The 14,126-nt window shown below is 41.2% G+C and overlaps 1 protein-coding gene across 1 annotated transcript; it reads left to right on the top strand.

Annotated features, from left to right (window-relative positions):
- Positions 1-879: 879 nt before the first annotated feature.
- Positions 880-12,994, top strand: pth3r (parathyroid hormone 3 receptor; the record flags this gene model as incomplete). Its single annotated transcript, XM_084078231.1, has 13 exons — positions 880-945; positions 4,074-4,179; positions 6,662-6,772; positions 7,206-7,330; positions 8,172-8,266; positions 9,560-9,695; positions 10,800-10,956; positions 11,416-11,476; positions 11,596-11,662; positions 11,765-11,859; positions 12,075-12,216; positions 12,344-12,385; positions 12,500-12,994. The coding sequence occupies 13 exons, from the start codon at positions 880-882 to the stop codon at positions 12,992-12,994; spliced, it is 1,698 nt and encodes a 565-aa protein (XP_083934357.1).
- Positions 12,995-14,126: the final 1,132 nt, after the last annotated feature.

Below are 14,126 nucleotides of genomic sequence, written 5' to 3'. Positions count from 1 at the left end.
TAACATTGCAGTATTGATACTTTTACTTAAGTGAAAAATGTGAGTACTTTTTCCACCGAATATGTTCCACTGAATATACGATAATGTGGGGAATACTTGGTGTGATCATGTGTTATGGCTGCAGTGGTGTGTGTTTTCCTGTTGCCTGTTCTCTCCAGTCTCTCTCAAGCCCCCCCCCCCTACAGACTGATTGAACACAACACTTAAACATTTTGAACAGCCTGATCAAGAGCAGGCTAGGACTAGAAAAATGAAGTAAAAAGAGACAACCTGATGGATATTATGAACTTGGACAGCCAGATGGGCACATGTCACTCCAGATTCAAAGAGAACAAAGAGTTAATTGATACAGGGGCCATTCTGCTGCTAACATTCAACAGTAGAAGGAATTGCACAGAAGGGGAAGGGGGGGTCCTTAAATGCTCCCTCCTCTGCACAGAAGCCCACTCACACCACAGATTGCTTACAAGGCAACATAAGCAGATCCTCCTACATGGTTCCTGGGCCCTGACCAGTGGTGCCCATTGATCCTCTGAGAACGGAGCAAGAAAAATAAGAGAGGAGAGAATGTTTCGAGGGATCATTTCTTCATGAAGAGGAACCACCAGGCGCTTTAGCACATCTTCAAAAGCGGTTTTACTGTTTGCAGATAATTTTAACTTCCTCAAACAGATATCCATTCTGAACCTTCATAGCCTTCCAGTGGACTGTACACAACAAAGGCAAGAAGAGAAGAAAATGGGACCAGAGGAGCACAAGTCTTTGTTTAGGAAGACAGATTCCTTCACCACACCCTGAGGAGAGCTTAAGGTGTTGCATGCTGTAGGAGGTTGTGTCTCTATTAAAGGTCTTGATCAAGTTGAAGGTCGGGTAAAAGTCATGTTGTCAGTAGGTGGAATGAGCACCCTGGTTCTCTTCCATGTCCTGGTGACAGTAACAGCATTGGTAAGTACATCAACTTCATTCAGTGTATTTGATTAATGTATGAATTGATGTATTAATGTATTAATTGGATGGTGAATGTTGGGATTTTTCTTCCTCATCTCGTATCGCCCAAAGGGGTTTCTATATTGTTGTCTTTATTGGTTTGTTGACCAAATTTTGAAAAATAAATCATGTCATATGCATTTTATCTTTACTTTAATATTATGTTTAGTTTGTTTTAGAGCTTCACTAATTATTTAATATTCAATAGCATTGATATCTATATATAAAAGCAGGTATTCTCTATCACCTGTAAACAAATTATGTTTAACAGTCTGACAATGATCGTTTCTTGTTCCCATACAATTTGAGATGTATTGTTTGACATTTGTGCTGATTGAGCTTCAATCAAGTGCGTTATTATGGGGAACCATACATTTTTTATTTTATTTTAACCATGGAAAATATATTTGAAGCATGGTTTAGATTTTCTATCCGGTGCCATGTGCACAGTTTAGAATGCAATTTAAAATTTTAGTGTTCATGTTGAATGCAGACAGTAGTGGAAGTGTACCTTGGCCAGACGCAATATTTCCATACCACTAAACACCAGGCCAAATATAGAAAATCTCATGCATATGGGACTTTCTCTTTGACGGTTCACACTGTCGAGTGTGCAGACACATTTATCTTGTGTGTCAGGCAGCAAGCCAACAATGAACCCACAATGTTAACTCAAAAAGGATGCTGCAAGTTTATTTTTATCTCAGCCTGATGATGTGAAGTTGATCTCTATTCTGCTGTGCTGTCGAATCTGTCAACTATGGCCATGCATACATACTGTAGCTCCGACTTTAAATAACATACTGTACATTAATACAGTAGATACATCAAGAGAAGCATCAAATAAATGCCAGTAGCTGACAAAATAAATGGCTCACTGAAATACATCCATTTATAAGAGAGTGGCAGGTTGTAATGCCGATAGCTCTTTTGTCTTTTTAATAAAATCTCTTAAAGATTTCTGACTTTGAAAATTAAACCATAATTCTTTCATGACTGTGAGTTTATTCAGAAAAATACATTCCTGTTGACCATTGGTTCCATTACCACAAAAAGTTCTCCCTATGTCCTGACTTGTCTTGACAGCTGTTGTACTGCCAACACGCCTCAGTTTCCACAATCAGAAATCCCCCTGAGGTCTTGCTAACTTCAGAAAAATGGATTGGTTTGCACCTTTTAACCCCTTAAACTGCTAAAATGTGACCCCACTGGCCGCCGTCAAATCTCTGTGTTCAAACTCTCCATCTCTCCAAAATCGATCCTCAGGGTTGACCTCGGGAAGAATTACAACCTGCTGCTCAGTCAACCTGAAAATCACCCTGCACCAAACAAACCTAATTAAAACGCAATGACCAGGAGATGTCCAACAGTAATTGTTTTGTTTGTGTCTGTCAGCGAAAAAGGAAAAAAAAAGAAAACACATGAAAATGGATGGCGATGGATGGTCCATATCCACGCACGCACGCACGCACGCACACAAAACAACAAAACACGCGCAGAGCACTGCAAGTATGTGTCCACAGTCCACCACACAACAATAAACCCTTAAGCCTAATTCATGTTAAGCCTAACACTTATCACTCATCCATAAATCACAGATTTGCAGGGTTAATAACTGCCGTAAATAACAGATTTCCAGCCAAGCGACACAAATTGGCAGCTGAGGTGTCTTCAACGGTTTTGGCTGGAGGCCTCCTCCACCACACTAGGAGATGATGATAGCTGTGATAAATGTGGCAGCTGACTTCGGGTGCTGCATTATTTGAAATGCTACTCATCCATTGCCAGTTTATAGTTTTGGGTAATGCAAAGAATGTGTTAATCACCTAAAAAACCCTGTAACCTTAGTTGACCGGGGTCCCCCACGGCTCTATATTATATGCCCCCTCCTGTTTTCGCTCTACACTAAATATCTTCACCGAAAATAGCTGATCTACAAGCTCAAAACGCGTCACAGCTTGTAGATCTGTGAGCTTGCAGATCTGCTATTTCCGGCGAATGCTCACCCCAGAATAGGGACACTAGGGTTCACGTGGTATCCAGATGTATGAGTTGTTCCTGGAGGGATCAGGTTTATTCAGTGACACTGACTGGTTTCCTTTAGCGGAGGCGACCCCCAGGAGCCCTTTAAAATGTATGTACACAAATTTGTGAAAAAAATAATATTATGCACACAAAATTCCCATCTGTGAAGTTGACTTAGTTACAGTATCTAGACTGTCCCATATCCTCTCTCTTTTTCTTCCTTTCATTTTGCTGTATTCCTTTCTTCCTTTCACGCCCTGTGATCTCGCTCCCTCTTTTTCCTCTCTCTGGCCAGCCATCTTCGTGCGAGGTGGCTAGCTGAATCGCTGCTAGTTTTGTTGTGCGGTTGTGAAATGTACCCAGGAACACAAAGCTACTTGTGTGGGGCTCGCTCTCACCCACAAGCCTGGGGTCCCGACAGACAAGGGCCCCGATGCGGCCAGCAGCAGCCCCGCCACTGGAAAACAGGGTTGGCGGGGCATCGCCACATACCGCACCCCCATACAACTATTTCACAACACCTGGAGGCAGCACATCAGATCGTTGGGAGTGAGTTGTGGTTGACAAATCACCCCTGTGGGAGAGGGAGTTTAGCAAGGCTGCAATTAGATCACCTTTAATCTCTTAAATAACAATAGAGGAGCTATGAAGTTTTTTACAAAAAGACATTTGTTGTCTAATGTCGAAATCTTATTTTGAATCTGAATTTTATATTGAATCAAGAGAAAGAAACAGCTATAGATGAAGCTTTTAAAATTGCAAACATTTGGGGGCATTTTGGGCGACAAAGTGGAATTCGATCGAAATGTAGATGTGAAAGATAAAAGATGAGTCCTCATTGTACCATGAACCAATGCCAAGCCTCTGAAACATTACATTTTTCTGTCATGGTGCACATTTTAAAGAGTTCTCTGACTCTCACTACTGCACATACTGCTACAACATTTTTTGTACAACAATTTATTGTACATAAAACACTTGTATTTCTTGTTTATTATGTCCGTTCTAAATCAGTATTTTATTTGATGTTGCCATTGAGCCTTGTCGATTGCCATCTACAGATAGACGCTGATGATGTCATCACAAGAGACGAACAGGAATACCTTCTGATCGGGGCTCGGGAAAAGTGTGTGAGGAGTATCCGGGCACAGATGGCCCAACTAAAAGGTAGTATGTTCTGGTCTCTGTTCACAATGGTAACAGCCTATGGCAATGTCATATAACAGTCAATATATCATGTCAATATATCATGTATCCTTTCAAATGAAGCTGTCAAGACACTGAACTCCAACTGACTCCTGCTTAGTCCTTGTAAGTCACGATAACACCAGTAAGCAAGCTACATCCTTACATAAAAATATGTAACTTTTAATTTCATAATGGAAGCCAAAGGGGCTCTGATCGGAATTGAAACCTTTCCCAAACCTTTCACAAAATCAATCTGATGCATGATATGAAAGGGAGCCCAGCACAGGAAAAATGCGGTGATAACAGTTGCTATGCTTTTGAGGGGGCGACCTGATTGGACGGCCAGAGAGCGATTATTCCTGAGCCGGTAGATGATGACAGAATAGCAGGAGACGATGACAATGAAAGGGACCACGAATCCCATGAGGGAGTGAGTGATAATCATGGGGAGGTCAATGTTGTAGTCGCAAAAGAGGTAGCGGGGCATAATAATTGTGGATTCCAATTGGATTGGATCTGATTGGATTGCTTCCCTAAAGATGAAGCCAAGCCCAGCACCCAGACACCCAGACTCACCCAAGACGCCTTTCTGACACTGCGGTGGTTCTGGGCCCACACTGGACACACCACACATACACATCTGTCAACACTGATGACCATCAGGGTGTAGATGCTGGCATACATGTCATGTTCAACAGTACCGTCCATTTTGCACATGAAATTGCCAAAAGGCCAGTATTCGTCCATAGCTGTGTATGTGATGGTCAGGAGCAGGAACGCTGTAACGAGGAAGTTGGCCACAGCGAGGTTGAGGTACCAAACGGTGTTGACGGTTTTCTTCATTTTGAAGCCCGTCACCCAGATGACGACTGCGTTCCCCAACACGCCGAGCACCAAGACCAGGCTGTAGATGACGAGGGACAGGATCCAGAGGAATGTTTCAACTTTATAGTTTACCCATATATCATCGTCTTCATCATCATCATCATCATCATCATCATCATTGTCTTCCCAGAAAGAACCATTATCACCAGACAGATCCATCTGTTTCAAAGTGTTGAAGAGAGGTCAGCCAGAAAAGTGTCTTGTTGTTCAAACTGTGGTCTGTGAACACTGAGGAGCTTCTTATAATACTGTACATGTAGGTGTCATAGCATCGGGCAACTCCTTGCAACATGCAACTACTTGCGTCTATACATGCGTCAGAAACCTCCTATCTCCGCGTTTTAACTTTAACTTTTTTGTAACACTAAAGTAACCGTTTATGGACATACAGGGTTTCCACTCAACAGCGTGTAAATAAGGCCAGACCGCAACATTGCAACTCCTTGCAAACTGCCATTGAGGAAGATGGTTGCAAGTAGAGTTGCAAAGTACTTGCATGTTGCAAGGAGTTGCATTAGTTTGGACCGGCTTGTTACTGCTGTTTCACAACAGCCGACCTGCGGACCTAGCCTCCAGGCCCAGTCAACTGAGACTTTTTAAGATCCAAGTTATTGGGCTTGCAGTATTATTTATCTGGTGCAACTCCGGTGGCAGCACAAGAAAACAGACAGGTCAGGACTACAAGTGTCTGTACAAATGTAGAATCAGAGCACAAATAGCATTTTTCATCAGATTTATTATGGATCAGATAACAAATCTGTCCAATATCCTGTTGAGGAGTACCCCTGTTATCGCAAGGTGTTGAATTGAGGCGTTCACAATGCCAGGGCATTTATCATTGAGACTATGAAGGAAATGCTGATGACAGCCGGTCTTGATAGTTGCTGTCTCTGGGGCATTGGAGGAGGTGGAAGAAAACACGTTGTATTAAACACAGTTAACAGCATACAAAAATAACCCAGGCATGATATATTGCCATGAATGTGTACATGCGTGAACACAACACAATGGAGGTAGCCAATGGAGACTCTGACCATTATACATGTTTTGACTTTAGATATGGTACACAAGTTACATTGATACAGTTATTTAACTCTGAGTGTAAAAATGGACCCAGGTGCATCCTTTTTACACTCTCAGAGTTAAAATAACACCAAGGACTTTACTGTGTAGCTACTTCAGACCCAAAGACAAGCTAAAATTATACAATTTGAGTATAATATTTACATATAGTAAAAGGGATATTTATACACACATTCTGTGCAACATGCACATACTGAACACAGATGGATAATATTTAGAAGTGCTATGACTAATGTACATACCTTAATTTAGTCTTATACTATAGTCGCAATTTTGTATTATTTTCATTATTGTCTCTTTCTTATTGTTGTTATTGCTGCGACAATGTTGAGGAACCAAAACTAAAGAAATGTAGTCTTGTGTACTCGTAAGATGTAACAAGAACAGAATCTTGACACAAGCTGCTTAGGTACACTGCAATCAGGAATGTCAATTTAACTGCTGTGTAACATACGTACTGTAACTAAAGCTAAACATTCTCTTGCTTGGGCAGGAGGCGAGTGCGAACCGGAATGGGACGGCCTTATCTGCTGGCCACGGAGCAAAGCCAATCAGGTGGTCTCAGTGCTGTGTCCAGTGTACATCTATGACTTCAACCACAGAGGTACACACAGTACAGCGCTCATGATTCTTTGCATAATCTCAAATTGTACTCGTACGTATGATACATCCACTCAACAGTTGCTTTGTTCTGGAATTTAACACAATCCCTGTCTTATTGTTGATACAGGCTTAGATGACCGTCTAGGGGAGATACATTGACTAACTCACTGATAATATTGAACTCCGCTCTACCTGTGATGCCATATTCCATCGCTTAATCCTTTGTTTCTCATGTGTTTTATTATTACTACCGCGTTCATTCTTTCCAAATTTTTCAAAACATTTTATGCCTTTTCTTTTTGTCGGGGTGGAGTTGAGCTTCAAGTATCCCTGTGCATGAAATGTGCAATGCAAATAAAGGTTTGACTTGATTAAACGAAACTAAACTAAACTAAACTAAACGTAACTCAACTATAATGATTCATATGGACCAGGCCAGGCCTACCGTCAGTGTGATGCATCAGGGAACTGGGAGAAGGTGGCCAGCATCAACCGCACTTGGGCTAACTATACAGAGTGTACCACCTACCTGACCTCAAACCAGAGGACCCAAGAGGAGGTATGGTCATCTGTCTTCAGTGTGTGTGTGTGTGTGTGTGTGTGTGTGTGTGTGTGTGTGTGTGTGTGTGTGTGTGTGTGTGTGTGTGTGTGTGTGTGTGTGTGTGTGTGTGTGTGTGTGTGTGTGTGTGTGTGTGTGTGTGTGTGTGTGTGTGTGTGTGTGTGTGTGTGTTTTAGTGTTTGCAAGTGTCAGCAAACCCTTCAAGAATGGGAGAAATGGGTGCAAAATACCCTCATAATGCACCAGGCTGCAGTGTTTTTCTCAGGTGCATGTTACTGTAGGAATTAGGAAAGGGGTTATTTCCATACAATACTGAAGAGTGATGAGCGTAAAAATGTACGCATAAGGGTAAGGGCAATGCATGATCTATGTACAGTATAGTAATATAATGACTGCTGTGAAATATTACATGTATGAATGGGCCTTAAGCCTTTCATGTGCAGAAGAAAGCTTTCATCATTGAGATACGGAATCAAATAATTGGAACATGAGTTGTGTTCAGGTAGCTGCAATGAACAACAAGAAACTGATGTTTCCTGACAAGTAGGTTGTTGAACCACTGTTGAACCTTTGTGTTTGTGTAGTGTTGCTGTGCTGACCAGACATGTTATGGCTTTTGGTCTCATTACTTTGTGGAATTCATCAGTGCTCTGGAACAAACACTGACTCCACACACACACACACACACACACACACACACACACACACACACACACACACACACACACACACACACACACACACACACACACACACACACACACACACACACACACACACACACACACACACACACACACACACACACAGTCTCTCTAAGCATGTTTCTGTTTTGTTTCAGAAGGTGTTTGAACGGCTCCATCTGATGTACACCATTGGCTACTCCATTTCTCTCGTGTCCCTATTGGTCGCAGTCTCCATCCTCTGCTATTTCAGGTAAGAAATGTCATAGGCAGGGTCTTTTATTGAGGCGGGTGAATTAAAAAACATTTCTAAATAATACTGGGAATTCCAGTAGCTTAATGCAAACAATGAGAGTTTAGACTTTCAGACAAATTGCCCAAAACCTTTCAGTAGTACACACCAAATGTCCTTGAGTTGAATTAAGTAGCTGACTAGTCATGACTCCATAATCATAGACAATCTTTTACAACAAATGCATCTAAATTGTGCACCAGTATTAAGATTGGTACTATTCCCAGAATAGGTCCTGTCCGTGTGTCTTATGTATGTAGATCCCATAGCAGGAGTCCTGACCTGCTCGCCTTGAGGCTGCACCTCAATGGGTATCGGTGCGCGCATGATGCACACGTGGACACGGTGAGCCTCTTATATAGCCTGAGGCTGGTCTGTCCATGGTTATCTCTGCTGGGATCAAGCTTGTCTGGTACTTTGTAGACTGTGCTTTAGTCTGCTGCAGGGTCACAGTGTTAGTTACTGTGGTTCATCATGTGTAGTTCAGACCTGTTTTCGTGGCTGGTGATGGAGTATTGCTTGATTTAGGTTGCAGTGGTGGAAAAATAACTAAGTAAAGTACATTTACTCAAGTGCTGCACTTAAGTACAATTCGGAGTTACTTTTACTTTAGGCTACTTGAGTATTTCTATTTATTTTCTACGTTATACTTCTATTCCACTACACCTCAGAGGCACATAATTGTAGATTTAGATTATTGATACAAAAAATAAAGTATAATAAATGATGATGCATTATTATAGGTTACACTATCCAGCAGCACATAAAGGAATTACAATCAGCCGTCACCAGCTGCAACATTAAAGTGATGAACATATTAATGTATTACTAATTACAATCCAATAATATGATTATGAAATAGGCTACTGTATACGGCATAATGATACATTTTACGTTTGCATACTGTAACTTTATTTTGATGGCAGTATATATTTTTTAAACCTTTACTCAAGTAACATTTTGAATACAGGACTTCTACTTGTAACAGAGTATTTCTACATTGAGGTATTGGTACTTTTCCTTAAGTAAACAAATCTGAGTACTTCTTCCACCACTGTTAGGTTGGTGGGATCAAAAGGACGATGTCTCCAGGGCGCTGAGGTTGACTGTGAATTCTTACCCTCTCTTTTCTCTGCACACTTCTGCAAACACATACAAACACACACACACACACACACACACACACACACACACACACACACACACACACACACACACACACACACACACACACACACACATCACATCTGGCAGACGTCTCCACTGCACACGTGTCTACATCCACATAAACCTCTTCATCTCCTTCATGTTTCGTGCGGTCAGCATCTTCGTGAAGGACGCTGTGCTCCACTCCATGAGTGATGACAGCAACAAGACAGAGCTACACATGGTAAAGTACTGGAATCTGTTTATGCAAGGCTAGTGTTGGCATTGTTGTTGTTTGTTTTTTTTTACTTTAGGATAAGTGTTAATATAGACCAGTGGTTCTCAAAATTTTTCATGTCAAGGACCCCCAAATTTGAAAAAAATGCGTGCCAGCAACATTTGCCAACATTGAAAAAAAATATAGCAGATCTGCAAGCTCACAATGCATTGCATCATGACACGTTGTGAGCCTGTAGAATATAGATAGCCTATTTTGGAATAGGCGAAAAATAAAATAGAGCTTAAGTGTTTAAACTGTTCCTCGTTTTGGCCCGGACGGCTGGCGTGGTGATCCGGGCACCTAGGCTGCATTAGATCCCAACGACCTTTGCTCCGTGTCACTCCCGATCTCTCTCTCCCCATTTCCTGTCAGTCTACTGTATACTATCAATAAAGGCAGAAAAAGTCAACAAAACAAAATATCATAAAAGCATCCCTGGCAAATAAGCCAAATGTTCCTTAGTACATTATAATTGCCCTCTATAACTAAAATTAAAAACACCTTCAATACCTTCAAAGTCGCAGGTTGATGATGTAATTTGTCCATGTGTGGTTCAGCCTTATGGAATGCATGGAATGCATATGCTAATAAAACTTTTTGGAAATATTGTTTTGACGTTCATATTAACCGTAGGAAGTATTAAGTTGTTTTTTATTAGGACATGCTAATAACATTCCATATACAGGGCTGGACAAATTACATCATCAACCTTTAGTAAAAGATTAACCATTTTTTAATAATTAAAATATTTAAGGGGTTTTTAATTTTACATTTTAGTTATAGAGGGCAATTATAATGCATTATGGCATGTTTGGCTTATTAGCTAGGGATCATTTAAAAAGAAAACTGTTCCTCGTTTTCCTGGGGACCCACTGGAATGCTCTCAAGGACCCCTGGAGGTCCCCGGACTCCACTTAAGAACAAGTGGCGTAGGCAAATGATATCATTATATCCACATAACTGTATATCAACACATAATTTAGTGAAAAGTCAAAAAGATATAAGAAATGTCCATATCAGACTTTGTTTTACAGTAACACCGTTATTGTTTTTGTTTTTTATAATCAGGTTGGCTGTAAAGTTGCTGTTACTCTCTTCCTCTACTCACTCGCTACCAATCATTTCTGGATCCTTGTGGAAGGACTGTACCTTTACAGCTTAGTCTTCATGGCCTTCCTATCTCACAAGAAGTCCCTCCTGTGGGTCCTCAGTATCATCGGCTGGGGTGAGAACTGCTGGCCTGAGCAATGCTACCTGCATGTTCTCACCTTGTTGTGTGTATGCTCACCTCATTGTGTATAACTGTGAGAAATTTGGGACATCCAAAGGTTGTCCAGAGACTATCCCTCAAAGTAGAAATTTCTCTTAGGCTTTTTGAGATAAAAAAGAAAAGAAAAAAGGATTTCAAATCCACATCAATAACACATATTAATGTCTGTTGCACAAACAGTTTGGTGTGAGGTTCTGTTAAGCCTGATACCATTATGCATGGCCAATCTGCTATTATCGCTGCGGAACACTGGAATTCAATGTATATAAATTAAGAATATAGGCCTGGACTATTTGTGTGAATGACATCCCCCAATAGGGACGCCAATTGTGCTTAAGTGGACAGGTTGAAGCATAACCCATTTTCCTTTAATTTCTCAACCTAATACAACCTCATCATTCCTCTCGTCACCAGGCGTACCTGCTGTGTTTGTGTCCATCTGGGTCAGTGCACGAGCATCACTGGCTGACACACAGTGAGTCATGAAATCCAGTCATGTGTGCTCAGTCTTACACAGCAGTGTATAAGCTAACGTTTACACAAAGACCACTTATACACAAATATACTCCTGACTACTCTTTTCTCTATTTGCAGATGCTGGGACATCAGTGCAGGAAATCTTAAGTGGATCTATCAAGTTCCCATTTTGGCTTCCATTGTTGTAAGGCGATGATTAAACTGTTGAAAGATATTTGAGAAGCTCACATTTTATGTATTTTCTTCAGACGTGATTATTTGACGCTTGTTATTTTCCCCCCGGCAGGTGAATTTCTTCCTCTTCCTTAACATAATACGAGCTTTGGCCTCCAAACTGTGGCGAACCAACAGTGGTGAACTGGACCCTCGACAGCAGTACAGGTGATTGCTCTTTTTGCCTACCTACACTGTAAAAGTGTACAAATTGATGGATTGGGGCCTAGAATAATGTTTTTAAGGTTTTTAAGGTGCTCTAAAATAGCAGATGTACAAGCTCACAACGTATAGATCTGTTATTTTTGTCACACGACACTGTTGTACGGCAAAGTATACACACTGCTTTAAAGTGTATGTTCCACTGGGTTCATTATCTACAGGAAGCTGCTCAAATCCACGCTGGTTCTCATGCCGTTGTTTGGAGTCCACTACATGGTGTTCATGGCTCTGCCATACACAGAGGTCACTGGGCTGCTCTGGCAGGTGCAGATGCACTGTGATATGTTCTTCAACTCCTCCCAGGTAAGACACAACACGCCCACACGCCTTCCCAAACCCTGAATGAGGATTTCATGGTCATCATGAAAGCATATAAAGTGCATGAATGGATGTATTTGTTTACTTTTAATTCTCTTCTTTACATTTCCAGGGTTTCGTTGTTGCATGTATCTACTGCTTCTTCAATGGAGAAGTATGTATTGCCTAATTCTTAATTTAGCTAACAACATCAGATTATTTTGTTTTTCCTGCTTCTGGTCAGAAAATGACTTAACCCGCTACCTTTTTCTTCCATTCCCGTTCTCAGGTGAAGGCAGAAGTAAAGAAGTATTGGCTAAGGCGGAGCCTAGCACTGGACCTCAAACAAAAAGCCAGGATGACCAGCAGTGGGGGCGGAGGCAGTTGTTACTATGGGGGCATGATGTCACACACTACCACCCACAGCATCAGCCTCTCCGCCACAAATCCCAAAGGGCTGTCCCTCAACGGAGGTGTGATGGGTGCAGGAAGTCCAAGCTGTGGCGGGGGAGGGGTCAGGCCGCCACGCCTCACCTCCCTCCATCCCCTCACCAACCTGCCAGGCTATGTGCCCAGTGATACGGAGAGTCCTGCTCCTCAACAGGAGCTGCCTCTGAGGAGACCTGCTAATGCTGTTGGGACTGGGGCGTTAGCCAGGGCCACTGAGGGAAGCCATGGAGGGGCCCCTGGGGGCCAAGAAGGGACAGGGTATCCAACACAATCCCTAGGAACAGAAGATCCAGGCAGCGGTTTGTCTCTAAAGGAGGTGGAGACCGTCTTGTGACTGTTCTGATGTGTGATCAGTTGAACAATCAAAACCACGTGTTTCACCCATCTAGACCAGACAAACGCATGGTCTATTACATGATGGAGCTGATTAGAGTCCTGCACATCTACACATCCTATGAATTATCTTAACCACTTTCACCCTGACATGCCTGTTTTGGGCATGCCATTATAGGTGAGAAATTCAAAATAATATATTCAAAAAATTCAAGCTCTTTACAAGCTCACAATGTGTTGCATCTCGAGGCGTTGTGAGCTTGTATCTGCTATTTTAAAATATCTTAAGTATAAAGTCGGGCGTAAGTGGTTTAACACCGTACTATGGATGCTTTGCTGCATGGATGGTTCAAGGATTCACCTGGTGGTTGTTAGGGTAAATTGTCACTGTACATTTGCACATACGTGAAATTCAACCTACCGTACATTCCTTGTTGAATTAAGGAATGAACAGAGAATAGAAATATTTATTGAGCGAAGTTACTTTGAAAATTACAATCACATTCCCTCTTTATTTACGCATTGTGATGGTATTTTCTTAGTAGGCTGGTTCTTCCAATTGGTCATGCCTCATGCTATCTCAAATTTCCTTTTATGAAATGATCTGATATATGATGCACCTTTTTCTTTTAGCAAAATTATATTGTGAATTGTGTGTCCATAAATGAAATGCAATTCTTCCATATAGACTATATAGACTATTTTAACAAATAGAAAGTACAGTATACAGTAACCTACAGTAGGTGTAAAATGCAGATAAAACAACTTCAAAACAATTGTATAAGCTAACATTCATTATAACATGCACTAGAAAACACCAGTAATTTATCTTGTATGTAGAATGCGTTGTAATCCATTGAGAATTATTGTCTTTCATAGGTTTATTTATGTTCTTGGCATCATTCATTGGTGCTATGGTAAAGCCATGTAAACAGTCCGATTAGAAAAATATCCTTTATATTTATTGTAAAGCATTTTAAATAACTTTTTATTAAAAATGAGGTTCTTGTGAAACAAGACTCTTGTTCCTAAGAATATGAAAGATCAGTAACTATATAAATTGTTAGCTGATGTCAGTACAGAATCTGTGGAAAAAACAAACAAATGAAAAGGGTCTCCATGTCCTCTGAGAG

Source organism: Gymnoscopelus microlampas, assembly GCF_963454915.1.
Source record: "Gymnoscopelus microlampas genome assembly, chromosome: 14".
Lineage (NCBI taxonomy): Eukaryota > Metazoa > Chordata > Actinopteri > Myctophiformes > Myctophidae > Gymnoscopelus > Gymnoscopelus microlampas.
This window is presented reverse-complemented; position numbering and strand designations above follow the sequence as displayed.